This window comes from Prinia subflava, chromosome 1 (genome assembly GCF_021018805.1).
Source record: "Prinia subflava isolate CZ2003 ecotype Zambia chromosome 1, Cam_Psub_1.2, whole genome shotgun sequence".
Classification (NCBI taxonomy): Eukaryota; Metazoa; Chordata; class Aves; order Passeriformes; family Cisticolidae; genus Prinia; species Prinia subflava.
The window spans coordinates 44,000,189-44,013,061 of NC_086247.1; the positions used below are offsets into that span (position 1 = coordinate 44,000,189).

General features: G+C 43.2%; 1 protein-coding gene across 4 annotated transcripts in view; it reads left to right on the top strand.

The window, feature by feature from the left end:
- Positions 1-7,284: 7,284 nt before the first annotated feature.
- The window catches only part of TRAPPC8 (trafficking protein particle complex subunit 8), a 52,120-nt gene continuing 46,531 nt past the window's right edge, over positions 7,285-12,873 (top strand). For 2 of the 4 annotated variants that reach the window (XM_063394907.1, XM_063394918.1), the window contains exon 1: positions 7,285-7,604. In XM_063394907.1, the coding sequence (XP_063250977.1) occupies positions 7,448-7,604 (157 nt within the window). In that variant the 5' untranslated portion in view covers positions 7,285-7,447. The remainder of the gene's footprint in view (positions 7,605-12,873) is intronic. The other 2 variants (XM_063394912.1, XM_063394921.1) reach the window with 1 other exon arrangement.

Sequence of the window (12,873 nt, forward strand, 5' to 3'; positions counted from 1 at the left end):
TGTTTTAAACATAGACGAGCTACATCCACCATACTATCAACCTTTTGATCTGCACAAAATCCTCACATGCAGCAGACAGACAACTAAAAGGAAGATATATTTTCAGCTTTTCAAGAACAAACACCTAGGTATTTCCTACGCATAAGTATAGCTCTCATTCTTGGTCTCTTCTCTCAATACTTTTATCCATTTTTGCTTCCTATTTCGCCTTACAGGGCGGTTTTCTGCCCCGGGCAGCCTCGTCTAATCACTTTAAAGCTGCCGCTTCCCTTCGTCTCCCGGCAACCATGGACTGACTCGCCCTGCCGCTTGCGGGAAGGGGCGGGTTTCGTTCCATTCTCACGTTAGTGAAAAGAAGAAAAAAAACAACTCCGCCGATCTCGTCCAGGAGGAAAAAAAAAACTCTTAAAGCAAAATACACAACTCTAGGGAGTCTCCAAAATGTATTCAGCCTGAAGTAAAAGATCTACCACCACCAAGGAAAAGAGTAGGCAAGATTCCTTTTAATCCCTTTTCTATCTTTTTCTCCTTTTGCAGACTCACGTGAATTCTCGCATTTCTAATTTGCACGCTTCCCAACACCACTAGTTATTCTCTAATGCATTCCAATTCACCTTTGGTAATTTCTGTTTTGCTCTACTGTCAAATTTCTTACGGGAATGCTTCTTTTCCCCCATTTTTCCTCCCGGGCCATTCTTGCTCTCACACCAACTGTCCCACCCCGAATCCCTCCCGGGCTCTTCAAGATCTCCTTCGGGGGTCCTGGTTTTAGCCAGGGCTCTAACTGGTGTATACCTGTCTGGTTTATTCTTCCACCCTTCGTTTTCCTTACCCTTCTTCTCTTTTTCTCCATATTTTAGCGTCGGTGGCCGAGGTGCGGGGTCAGGACCAGAAACGGGGGCAGGATTCCCTCTCGGGAATCTCCTTGAACGGGAGGGAGGTTTCTGGAGTGGCCGCTGAGCTCGGGGCTCCGCATGGGTCTCGGATGGCAGTGCTAACTCTGCCCCTGAGAAGGCCAGGGAGGAGGAAGGGGTAGGGGTAGGGGCTGGCAGGACGGGGGCCACCGAGCCGTGAGAGAAGTTTATCCCGTAGTCCAGTTCATTCCGTGTTTCCCTTAAGGAATCCTCCCGATCTCTGCTGAGATCTGATCCCATACTCCCCGTGGCACAGAAGTTATGGGATACCAAAAATTAAATCCCGAGTTTCCGAACTCGATGCCGTTAACTTAATGATCCAGCGGATGACCGTTCCGTGGATGTTCGGTTAACGGCGGGGCTCTGTAACCGCCACCGAAAAAATTAAGCGACCCCCCTGGTCGCGGTCAAGAAGGCTTACTCGTCCCCGAACTCAAAAAGGGACGTCCTCTTTCCTTCAGGACCCCTGGTGACCTCTCCCACCCCGTCGGGTAGCACTCACACACGAAGCGAAATATCACGCGTTCCAATCGCTTCCCCGTCGGTCGGCCGTGTCCCTCGCGGGAGCAGCGGAAACGCGACCTTAAGGTCCGCTCTCGCTTCGTGATAAATCACGTCTCATTCACACACACACTCACACGCACATACACGTTCTCAAGCACTTGGTCACCCCCACTCAACCACGCTATACTTACGGTCCTTTTCCTGCGTGGATTCTTCGTGCACTTAGATTTTTACGAGTGAAACAATACCGCGGTTCCAGGGGAAAACCCCTGCTGAGTTCCCGAGCCCCCCCCAAGCTAGCTTGTCTTAATGCCTAATCCCTTTGCTGTTGTGGGTTCTGGGTTCGTAAAGCCAGTTCGTTCTTCCGGACTTACCCGCTCTGCCAGGCCGCTCTTTACGGCGGGGCGCCCCCCGGTCAGAAGCAGGGATCCGTAGAATATTCAAAACTGGCCCCGCTGTTGGGCGTCAAAATTGTTATAAACGCCAGGACAAATTTATTGCCAAATTCAATAGTTTGGTTTATTAATATCCAAATCACAAAATTTAGAATCAAATTATAACAATTTCAAACAATAAAAACAAAACAATACGAACCCCACGAACAGCAAACTTACTTGACCGAAGTTCTCCCGGGAAAAGCAGAGTCAAGGGTGACCCCAGGGACACAGGACCTGGCAGCCAGTGCCTCTAGCTGGGTTCACAAACTTGCCCACCTAAAGACCCAACTTAAATACACTTAGTTTCCCCCTCGGCAACTTTCCTCCCATTGTTTCTCTAATCATCGACCATTAACTTTATTTACATTAAATCCCGAAAGGGTCCCTGGGCACATTCAAATGCTAATGTCCAGAGTTAGTCCTTGCTTTGAGTAACTGCCGTAGAGGTGTGTGATGACCGGTGTAGCGTTTGACCGTTGCGAGTCCCGATGAGCTGAGCTGCACGTAGGCAGGAGCAGGTCGTTCTCACCTTCCATTTTTGGAACCCGGAAGATCAGGGAGGTGCTTTCCAGAAGTTCGTGAAACGTGCGAGTTGAGCAGACACATACATATCTTTATATAATATATATCACAGTTCCCAATCTATAATTATTTATAAAACATGAATTAAATAACCATATTTCCCACAACCTGGACCATGTCCCAGGCACCCTGGCCTTGGTACGCCCTTGAGGCCCCTGCAACAGTTCTTACCGCCTTGCTGTCTAAAATCTTCCTTCAGAAGTGGGTTTTTTCCTTGTCTTTTGGGAAAAGACAAGCTGTGTTGATTCAGCTTAGGAGGAATTCCTCTTTCTTCTGTGCACGCGTTGTTTTTCCTTTGTCTTGCAAGTTGCAGAGGGGCATTTCAAGAACTTTCCCTGATCTGTGGAAGGCAGTGAAACTCAGAGGGCTACTGATGCATGGCAGACTGCAGGAACCACAGCTTCACTCTGGGAGAATTCATCTTCCATACCAGTGACTGCTGACACAGATGACCACATTGTTCAGGTCTGTGAAGGTCATAAGCAAATCCAGAAGTTGAGAAAGCAGGGCCCCAGATTACCCTTGAGGAGTTAACACACAACAGCTAACTGGTTGTAAATCTAGGTTGGTACTGAACTTGAAATTATTTGTATTGCTGTGGTTTATTAAAAAAACCTCAACCAACCAACTCCACCCTTCCAATAGATTGCTTCTTTTGTGATTTTAGCTAAATCTTTAAAATTTCATTTCAAGTTATGCTGCAGAAGGTTGCTGTGAAAAACATTAATTCTGTAACTCAGAAATTTGAACTGAACATAAACTCAAATGTGCAGCTGAAGTTTGCAAGGAGCTGAGAGTCCATGTTGTAAACTTTCAAGGACATAGTTTAGCCTGTAACTACCACAGGGAAACAACTGCATTCCATATTTAAATGACTGCAAATGAAAGTACTGGATTCAACCTGAGATTGCAGCTCTTGCAATTCTATATTCTTTTTCCTCTGTTTTAAACCTACACAGTAATACAACAACAATTTTATCAACAGATGGAAAAACCCTTTCAAATGAACTTCCTCAGCAGTAGCTGAGTCCAGCAGAAAGATCTAGCTTGGTTATCTGCATAAAAGAATTGCAAACTTACAAGTTCAGGAAGCTTCTAGCCCAAAGGAGTACAGAAGCACAACTGACAGCAGCAAAGAAACAGCAAAGGGTAGGGACCAAGCAGTTTCTGCTCCAAATTTTACAGTCATGGTCTGATTATTCTTACAATTGAAGTGGTGGATGTATTTTTGTGTCTCAGTGATGTTTATGCTTCCATCTATTTATGACACTTTCTTATTATTTGTTCTCTTTTTCTATTCCCTGATTAGGCCTCCCCTGTCCCTTTCCATCCTATACTCTCTGACTTCTGTGCAGATACCATTTCCTTTGATCCACTGCTTTCTCTGTAATAATCAGTATTTTCAATTAAATAATTCAGATGGTTAAAACATGGATTCATGACATTGTATTTTCCCTTTGTACTTCTGTTCACTGTCTGTCCTCTCTATTTGTACATTGTCAGAATCTGAAAGCACAATGTTATGCACACATTGCCAGACTAGGGGTGCTACAAGTCATTAGCAATGTTATATTATATTCCTTCCAATGAATCTTCTGCCTTGTAAATAAAGGTGTTTGAATCCTAATTGACTAGCCCATTTTTTAGTAGGAGATCTAGGATACAACAGCCTGAGCTGCTGTGCTCGTTGAAGATGGGGTTGTTCATCCCTCCTCAGTACTCCAGGCAAGTCTGAGGCTGCACCAAAAGGTTCTCAGTCACCGTCCCTGGAGGTGTTCAAGAAATGACTGGACACGGCACTTGGTGCAGTGGTTTAGTTGACAAGGTGGTGTTCAGTCAAAGGCTGGGCTCAATGATCTCAGAGGTCTTTTCCAACCCAATTAACTCTGTGATTCTGTTACCTTGTCTTAGGAGAGCAGTCCATGGGATGGCAGAGCAGCATTAAACTGACATGACAAAACCCATCCTGTAGACAGTGTCCTACTGGCAGAGATCATCCAAAGAGAGAGACACTCAAGGCAAAACAAACAAACAAACAAACAAACAAACAAACAAACAAAAACCCTGCATAAAAAGAAAATGTGTACAACATGTTTGCATTCAAAGAGAACAAATTCTGAGCACACAAATAAAAGTTTAGAGCTCCTATAATAAAAAAAACCTCAAACACAATTACAATTAAAATGGATGATTTATCATTCTGTAGTGGCTACCAAGGATTGATAATAGCCACATGAAATTTTAATCTCTGCCAGAAGCTTAAATAAATAATTGAATCTCTGCCAGAAGGACATGATGATGGTCAGAATTTTAAAATAAATTTTAATCTCAAGTCATGTGTGCACAGAGGCTTCTGATCCACTTCACTCTGCTGGATATAACTCATGTAGTGTTCAGAAGTAATGGATCAAGAGGAATGGGAGAGAAGCACCATTCTCCCAAAGTGCCCGTGTGAAGGTCCTAGTTTAAAGTATCTGTGAAAAGATGATTTTGAAATAGCTCTGGGGAATTTCCAAATGTGGATAAGCCATAAATATTGTGGACGTTTGCCTTCCCCTTGTTCTAATAATCTATCAAAGCAAAAAGACCCCTTTTCTGCAATATTTAGTTGCTTTTAGATGATATACCCAGGACCCAATCCTGAACAACAACAACTTGTATGGCCAAGTAGATTTTTTTCCTTACAGTCTACATTAAAACCAATTTTTCCATTCACACAGGATGGGGGTTTTTTTTATGTTTATAAGCCCTGTCCTAAGGACTGTCCCTGACAGGGTGATAAAAGTGAGCCCTACTACAGTACTCCTTTTTTGTAAATAATATGAAGAAAAAGAAAAGAAAGAAAAGAAGAAAAGAAAAGAAAAGAAAAGAAAAGAAAAGAAAAGAAAAGAAAAGAAAAGAAAAGAAAAGAAAAGAAAAGAAAAGAAAAGAAAAGAAAAGAAAAGAAAAGAAAAGAAAAGAAAAGAAAAGAAAAGAAAAGAAAAGAAAAGAAAAGAAAAGAAAAGAAAAGAAAAAAGAAAAGAAAAGAAAAGAAAAGAAAAGAAAAGAAAAGAAAAGAAAAGAAAAGAAAAGAAAAGAAAAGAAAAGAAAAGAAAAGAAAAGAAAAGAAAAGAAAAGAAAAGAAAAGAAAAGAAAAGAAAAGAAAAGAAAAGAAAAGAAAAGAGAAAATAGCTATTTCACCCCATTTGAATTTCGTGCATACAATTGAGCAGTGACAGGTCTGCCAGAGAACACACAAATAACTCTTTAATTTTTAACAGAATCACAGAGTGGGTCAGGTGGGGAGGGACCACAGTGGTCATCTGGTCCAACCTCCTTGCTCAAGCAGGATCATCCCAAAGCACATGGCACAGGATTGCATCCACACTGTTGAGTATCTCCAGTGAGGGAAACTGCAAACCTCTCTAGAAGGTCACAACAGATCCACCTACACAGTAAAGAAGTTCTTCCTCATGTTCAAGTGGAGCCTTCTGTGCATCAGTTCTGGGGGGTTTTGTGTGTTTTTTTGGTGATTTTATTTATTTATGTATGTATTTATTTAGGTATTTTTTCTGTTCTTATTAGTGTTGTTTTGTTGTGGTTGTTGGTGGTGTGGGGTTTTGCTTGTTTTTTTCATTTTTTAAAAAAATAAAACTGACAGAACTGCTTATATTTTGAGGAGCTTTTGGGGCCAAATGCCAGCCCTTGTCCCACCCCAAAGCAACTTCCTGGTGGCAGGGAATGCCCCAGGACAGCTGCCCACCACACTGCAAAAGGATTTCATTTATTATCATTCTTTAATGGGCAAAGGTTTAACAGTGAAGCTATTTTGCCCAGTTTGAATGCCTTGCATACAACTGAGCACCGAGAGATCTGCCAAAGAACATCCCAGCAACACTTTATTTACTTTTTAACAGAATTTCAGAATGGTTAGGATTGGAAGGGGCCTCTGGAGACCATATAATCCAACCCGCTGCCAATGCAGGGTTACCTGGAACAGGTAGCACAGGAAGGTGTCCAGGTGGGTTTGGAAAGTCTCCAGAGAGGGAAACTCCATTACCTCTCTGGGCAGAAGTCCCAATGCTCTGCCTCCCTCGTGGAAAGTTGTTCTTCCTCCTGTTGAAGCAGTTTTAGTTTATGGCTAACCATTCACGGGTTTTATGTGTGTAGTTTTATTCGTGTGTGGGGCTTTTGTTTTGGGGGTTATTTTGATGTGTTCCTTTCCCCCTTTTTTGTGGTGGTTTTTGATTTCTCTCTGATTTGGGATGTAATTGTGATGCTTTTTGTTGCTGTTCTGTGTATTTTTCTTGTTTCACTTTGGGGTTATTTTGGTGTTTTTATGGTTGTTGCTTTGGGCAACAACCCTTTTTTTTTTTTTTGGTTTGGATTTTTGTTCTTGTTTACTTTTCCTCCCTTTGAGATAATTTTGGTGGTTTTTTTCCCATTTTCTTGTTCTGATTTGTTTCACTGATACTCTGGCACTTTTTTGTTGTTTTGGGGTGTCGTCCCCCCCTTTTTTTCCTCCTTATTTTGGGGTAATTTGGGAGTAAACAACAATTTTAGTTGTTATTTAGAGGCTTTTTGTTTGTCCGGCGGCTTTTTTGCTTATTTGTTTGTTTTTTTAACTAAATCCGGCAGCGCAGCTTTTCCTGTTCGCTGGCCGAACCCACTTCCCGGCGCCAGGAATGCCCTGGAGCATCCACGGGCCCCACCCGCCCGGACCGCACCAACTGCCCGCTCCCGGGGGGGAGCACACAGCCCGACCCTCCCCCCCCGGCCGGCCACCGTCGCCTCCCCCTCCCGGCCCGGCACCGCCCCTTTGGCCAATCACATGAGCGGGCGCGGGGGCCGCCGGGAGCGGGCGCTCCCCGAGGGGCTCGGCTGAGGAGGCGCAACATGGCGGCGCTGGGCGGGCGCTGAGCGGGGCCCGGGCGGGAGCCGCGGACAGGCACCGGTCAGGGAGGGAATAATCCGGAGAATTGCGGACAGAGGTGGCGGGGCCGTCTCGGGCGGCCCCGGGCGGCGGCGGCGATGGCCCAGTGCGTGCAGTCGGTACAGGAGTTCATCCAGGACTCGTTCGTGCCCTTGGTGGCCGCGCTGTGCAGCGAGGAGGCGGAGCGGCTCACCCGCAGGAACAACCTCAGCTTCGCCGAGCTGGTCAGGCCCTTCTGCCGCCTCACCTCGGAAGGTCGGTGCCGGGAGCGGAGCGGGTTGTTTACACGGGGCGGGGGAGGCGGCGCCGCCGCTCCCTTCCGCCCGCGGCCTCCGGGGGTCCCGCACGGCTCTGCCTGCCGGGGCTGCGCCGGCGGGACGGGCCCGGCAGCCCTTCCGACAGCCCTTCCGACAGCCCTTCCGACAGCCCTTCCCCGCGCCGTGGCGGCCGCCCGGGGGGTGTCACCTGGAGCCGTGACAGGCTTGGCGGAGACACGCGTTTGCCGGGGTTGTCGCGGTGACAACTGTGAAGTGAGCTTAATTGCGTTCGGGCTGCGGAACCTGGGAAGTTTGGCTTCTCTTGGAGACATCCCACGGCTGAAGAGGAAGGTGTCTGTAAATTCAGCTCTTCCAGACGGATATTTGTCTTTCATTAAAACCACGTTGCTGTTACCTCCCTAGTACTCGTACGTGACTCTTGCTGTAGACTCTGCTGGATTTCACACTGGCGGTAGCCAGGCGTTGAAAGTACGGCCAGTCTTTCAGAAACATCAATCGTGATTTCAGTTGCAGGGCTTTCCTTTCTCTCAGCTGTAGCTTTATTCAGTATGCTTTTTTTTTTTTTCTGGGAATCGAGCTGCTTATGTGGCATCGGTAAAATGACCACGTGAAGCAGCAGGAAAACTGAAGATTGACCACTTAAGAGAAACAATAGAGTTTTTTATCTGTGATGCTTTAATTTACTATCCAGAATTTGTTTGTTTGTTTTTGATTTAGGTCAGCTATGCGTTTCAAGTTGCTGCTCATTACGGTAGCATGCAGGACGGCAGTTTCCAGAGAACTGCTTGTCAGAATAGTGATGCAGTGACATTTGTCAGATTTGGTTTCTGACAGACATGTAGCTCAGACTGCAGCCTCTGCGTGTCATGTGCTGAAGAAAGAGTGCAAGAAAATGAAGCTTGTACTGTCATTCTCGTTACATTTTGCATTTCTCCCTTAAAGAATGGCAACCGCTTAAAAGCTACTTTATGTTAAAAATCTGCCTTAATTTTCAGGTAACTCTTAGTATCTTAGCAATTCTGACTTCTTTATAAATGTTTTTCATTTTGTTTAGCAATGCACATGAACTGTGCGTGAATGCAGCAGAGATAAAAATAATAAATACAGATGCTCACATCTTTGGAGTTCTAAAGTTAATTATCTTTTTTTTTAGTGAAGGGCTCTCAAAATTCATCTAGCAAACAAAACCAGGCAGAGTATTCAAAATGAAGCGTTCAGTTGGAAGGCTGTTAATTCACTTACTTGCAACTATTTTGGTCCAATTATTGTGACAGTTAAGGAACTTGCAAACCTGAATTATTCTCAGTGTTCCCTGAGTGAAACTTGGTACGGTGGGTTTTGTTGCTGGACTACTCTGTGTATATTCTGATCCAGCAGGCCACAAGCCTGACTCTAGTTCCTCACTCCAAGAGTGACTTCCTTTTCCTTCTCCCTGGAAAAATGTTACTGCATAGTGACTGTAAGTTCTTGTGTTAGAAGCAGCATCTGTAAGGGTAAGGACAGAGAGGAAGAAAGGCAGGATTAAATCATCTGCTTGTGGTACAGCACAATGTCTGTACATGACATGCTGTGTGTTTTACTGCTTATCGTTATAATATTATTATTCTCATATTATGTATGATTATGATATAGTGATGATAACTATCCTGGGATTCTTTGAGGAGCAGTGTCCATAAGCTAAAATACAAGAAGTTCTGCTTCAATATGAGGAAAAACTTCTTTCCATTGTGAGCGGCATAGCGCTGGACTAGGCTGCCGAGGGAGGTTGTGGAGTTTCCCTCTCTGGAGACACTCCGAACCCACCTGGACAGTTCCTGTTACCTGCTCGAGGTGATCCTCCACCTTGGCAGGGAGGTTGGAGTAGATGATCTCCAGTGATCCCTTGCAACTGTAACAATTCTGTGATTCTGTAATTCTGTTTTGATGTCTTCCTTTCTAAGGACAGTTTTTCTAAAGGGAATGTGAAATACTGTCCATTTTAAATTAAGCCACCTTGCTTTATGTAGTGGTTATTTAATTGAATTTGGAACATAAAATTGGTTCGATTGGTATTTCATCCTTTTAGAAATATGCTGTCTCTTACTTATGCAGAAATTCAAAGTACATACATTGCTTCTTGAATTCTTCTATAACTTGAAAAGCTCAGTCATGAATTTGCTACTGTATTTTTAGAGTCCTGTTACAATACATATTTTTGTCTGAAATTAGGAATTATGTGTTTTATGAACCAAGTGAAGGCTTGGTGCTCATCAGCCTCCTTGCTTAGAGAAGCAGTGCAGTTATGAAATTAATTTAGTGATATATGTACAGAACAATTCTGATAAACAGGAACTTAGTTGAGCTCTCTACCTGTGCTAACAGAGATGTGAAGGACCAGAGCACAGCGTGATTCTTCAGGTAGTGTAAAACCACACACTGTTGAGGTTGCTCAATCCAAGGAGGCCAGATTCTATCTAATTCCAAGTAGAACTCCACAAAGATATGTAATGTAGATGCAGCGGAACCACCCTTTGCAGAAATCAGTATTTAATCTGCTCATCAACCCCGGCCTATCAGTGACTTGCTAGTGTTGGTGTAGCCAAAAATACCCTCGCAATACTCAGCAAACTGTGATGGTAGAGTGTCCTGAGCACACATTCAGGGTGCTCTGTCCTGCAGTTTTTGGCCTCTTGACTTCTGTAAAGTGAAAGGACAGCTTTACTAACCCCATAAGTCTTGACTTTAGAGGAAAAACGAAAACCCTCCCCAAACTTTCAGCTTCCTTTAATGAGGGAAACCAAAAGTATACTAAGGATTTTATACCTTCATATTTATTCTCGAAGTGGCTTTCTTAATTGTTTTGTTTGTTAGTAACAACTGATGCCTGATTTGCCAAATGTATGCGTTGTATATATTGGTAGGCATATGTTGTGTATATAAATGGGTTTTCTTTAAAATAGGATCCTGTTTTTAAGAGTCTTTAAAAATACTCTATGAACTAATACTGTCTTTGTGGGAGGGAGAATTACAGTGTGCACGTCAATTAGCAAGTATCACTTTAAGATAGCAATGATTACTCTTAAACTAAAGTGTTCGACTGTAACAAAAAAAGGAGAGCTTCTGATAACTTTATCTGATTCTAAGCCTTAAATATGTGCAAGATGTAGGGAAGTATAATGGGAACACTGTGCTTATTTGGGCTTAGTGTGATGTTAGGAATTCCTTGTTCATGCATATCTTAGCATCTGATTGTTTTTGACTTCTGGTGAGAAAGATTCTGTTCTAATACATGCTACTGCTACCACTTTTGCCAAAGTACTTTCTGAAATGATCTTACAAACATTTGAAGGAAATGTATAATAACACTAGATATGGGGTGGGTCTTTTCTGATATTAAGACAAGTGCTTTTTGGGGTTCCAAGTATGTCTGTTATTTCAGTCCTTAACATTACACATATGCCAGAGATGTCATCTGTATGGAAATGTGGTTGCCCTTCATTGTTATGGCTGTTATGTTGTAGGACAGACAGCAAGGATATGAGTTATAGCTCATATGAGTTGTAGTGTTATAGCTGCCCTGGTGAAGTCAAACTAGTTTCCTGGTTGTTTGTTCCTGCCACTTCCATTACATTTGATAATTTCAGTAACTGCGTAGCAGTAAGGTTGATAATTTACCAATGTGATAAGATGAAAAAAGCCCCATCCAAAACAATTTCAGCTTTCTGATAGAAATGCTGAGCTGAAATAAGTAAAGTTTAGCCAGCAAAACTGCCCTTTCTGGTGTTGATATAGCCTTATGATGTACGAGTTCAATCTGAAACTTACAGCTGAAAAAACCTGCACGTTTTTAGGTGGTTTTTGGCAGGACAAGTTTTCTAACCTGCTTTACTGTGTTTTCCCATGATCTGGGGTGCTGGGTAAAGCTTGGGAGTGAATATGTGATTGAGGAAGGTAGAACTACACCAGTCAAGATGTGAACAATATTAGAAATGTTTTAACATTTAAGATGGATTGTAAACACATCTAGTGTGATCTGACTTCAGCTGTGTACTTGTTACTTCTGAAGAGGCTTGTGGGAAAGATGTGGAGTGTGGAGCAGATTGAATACTCAGTTTCAGACCTTTATGGTGTGAATCCTGTAGTTAGTTGGAAGATGAAGAAAACAGCAAAAAAGAATTTTCCTTTGTGCTACCTTTTATATGCTGTACAGGAATTTGTGAAAATAACATGCAGAGGAGTCAAGGGCTGTGCTGTGTGGCGTGTGGTAACACCAGGTGGTTTAGGCAGCCATAGTCAGTGTGTCCTGCCTGCACTCACAGTCTGGCTTGCTTGGTGGTGGTTGTGGTATGAAATAGGATGAAAATACATGAAAAATCACAGCAGGCTCAGAATTGTGACGAGTGACAGATGGCTTTTAGGGAGCAATTTTCACAAAGATCCTGCAAAGGAAAGCTATAGTGTTAAAAATCATAGAGTGGTTTAGGTTTAAAGGGACCTTCAAGAACATCTTGTTCTAACTTTACCCTGTCATGGTTAGGGTCATTTTCCATTAGACCAGGTTGCTCACATCCCTGTCCAGCCAGGACTTGAACTGTTCCAATATTGGGGCATCCACAGCTTTTTTGGGCAACCAAAATGCCTAATCATCCTCACAGTAAAGAATTTCTTCCCAATGTTGGATATAAATCTGCCCTTTTTCAGTTTTAAACCATTCCCCCATGTCCTGTCACTGCATGCTCTTGTACCTCTCCTGCTCTTTTGAAAGCCCCCGTTCTGTACAGGTACTGGAAGGCTGCTCTAAGGTCTCCCCCCTTCTCCAGGATGATCAACCCAAACTCTCTCAGCTTGTTGTTTTAGGATATGTTAATTTTGGATGAATGAATATGTTATCTATGTCAAGTTTCTTAAATGCTGTATATTGGTGTGTGTAGGAGGTTTCTTGGAAGCTGGTGATTGCTTAAAACATGATGTGTTGTGTGAAATCCATCCATGCTTCCTATGGCTTTTCTGTGAAATTTGATGTGTTCCACAAGGAGGGGAGTGCATCAGTGTAGGATGTGCACGAACTATGTTATATGGAGTGGATATTCTTACCAGCTAAGATCCTATGCTGTTCTTTAATCAGTCTGCCTAGATGAGCCTAATGTTGAACATGAAATAATTTTTTGTTACCACCTTTCCCTCCTCCATTTTTCATAGTCAATCATTATGAACTGTGATCTGAAATTGATGATGGAGAAGTTTAGCGAATCAATCTTTAAAGAAAA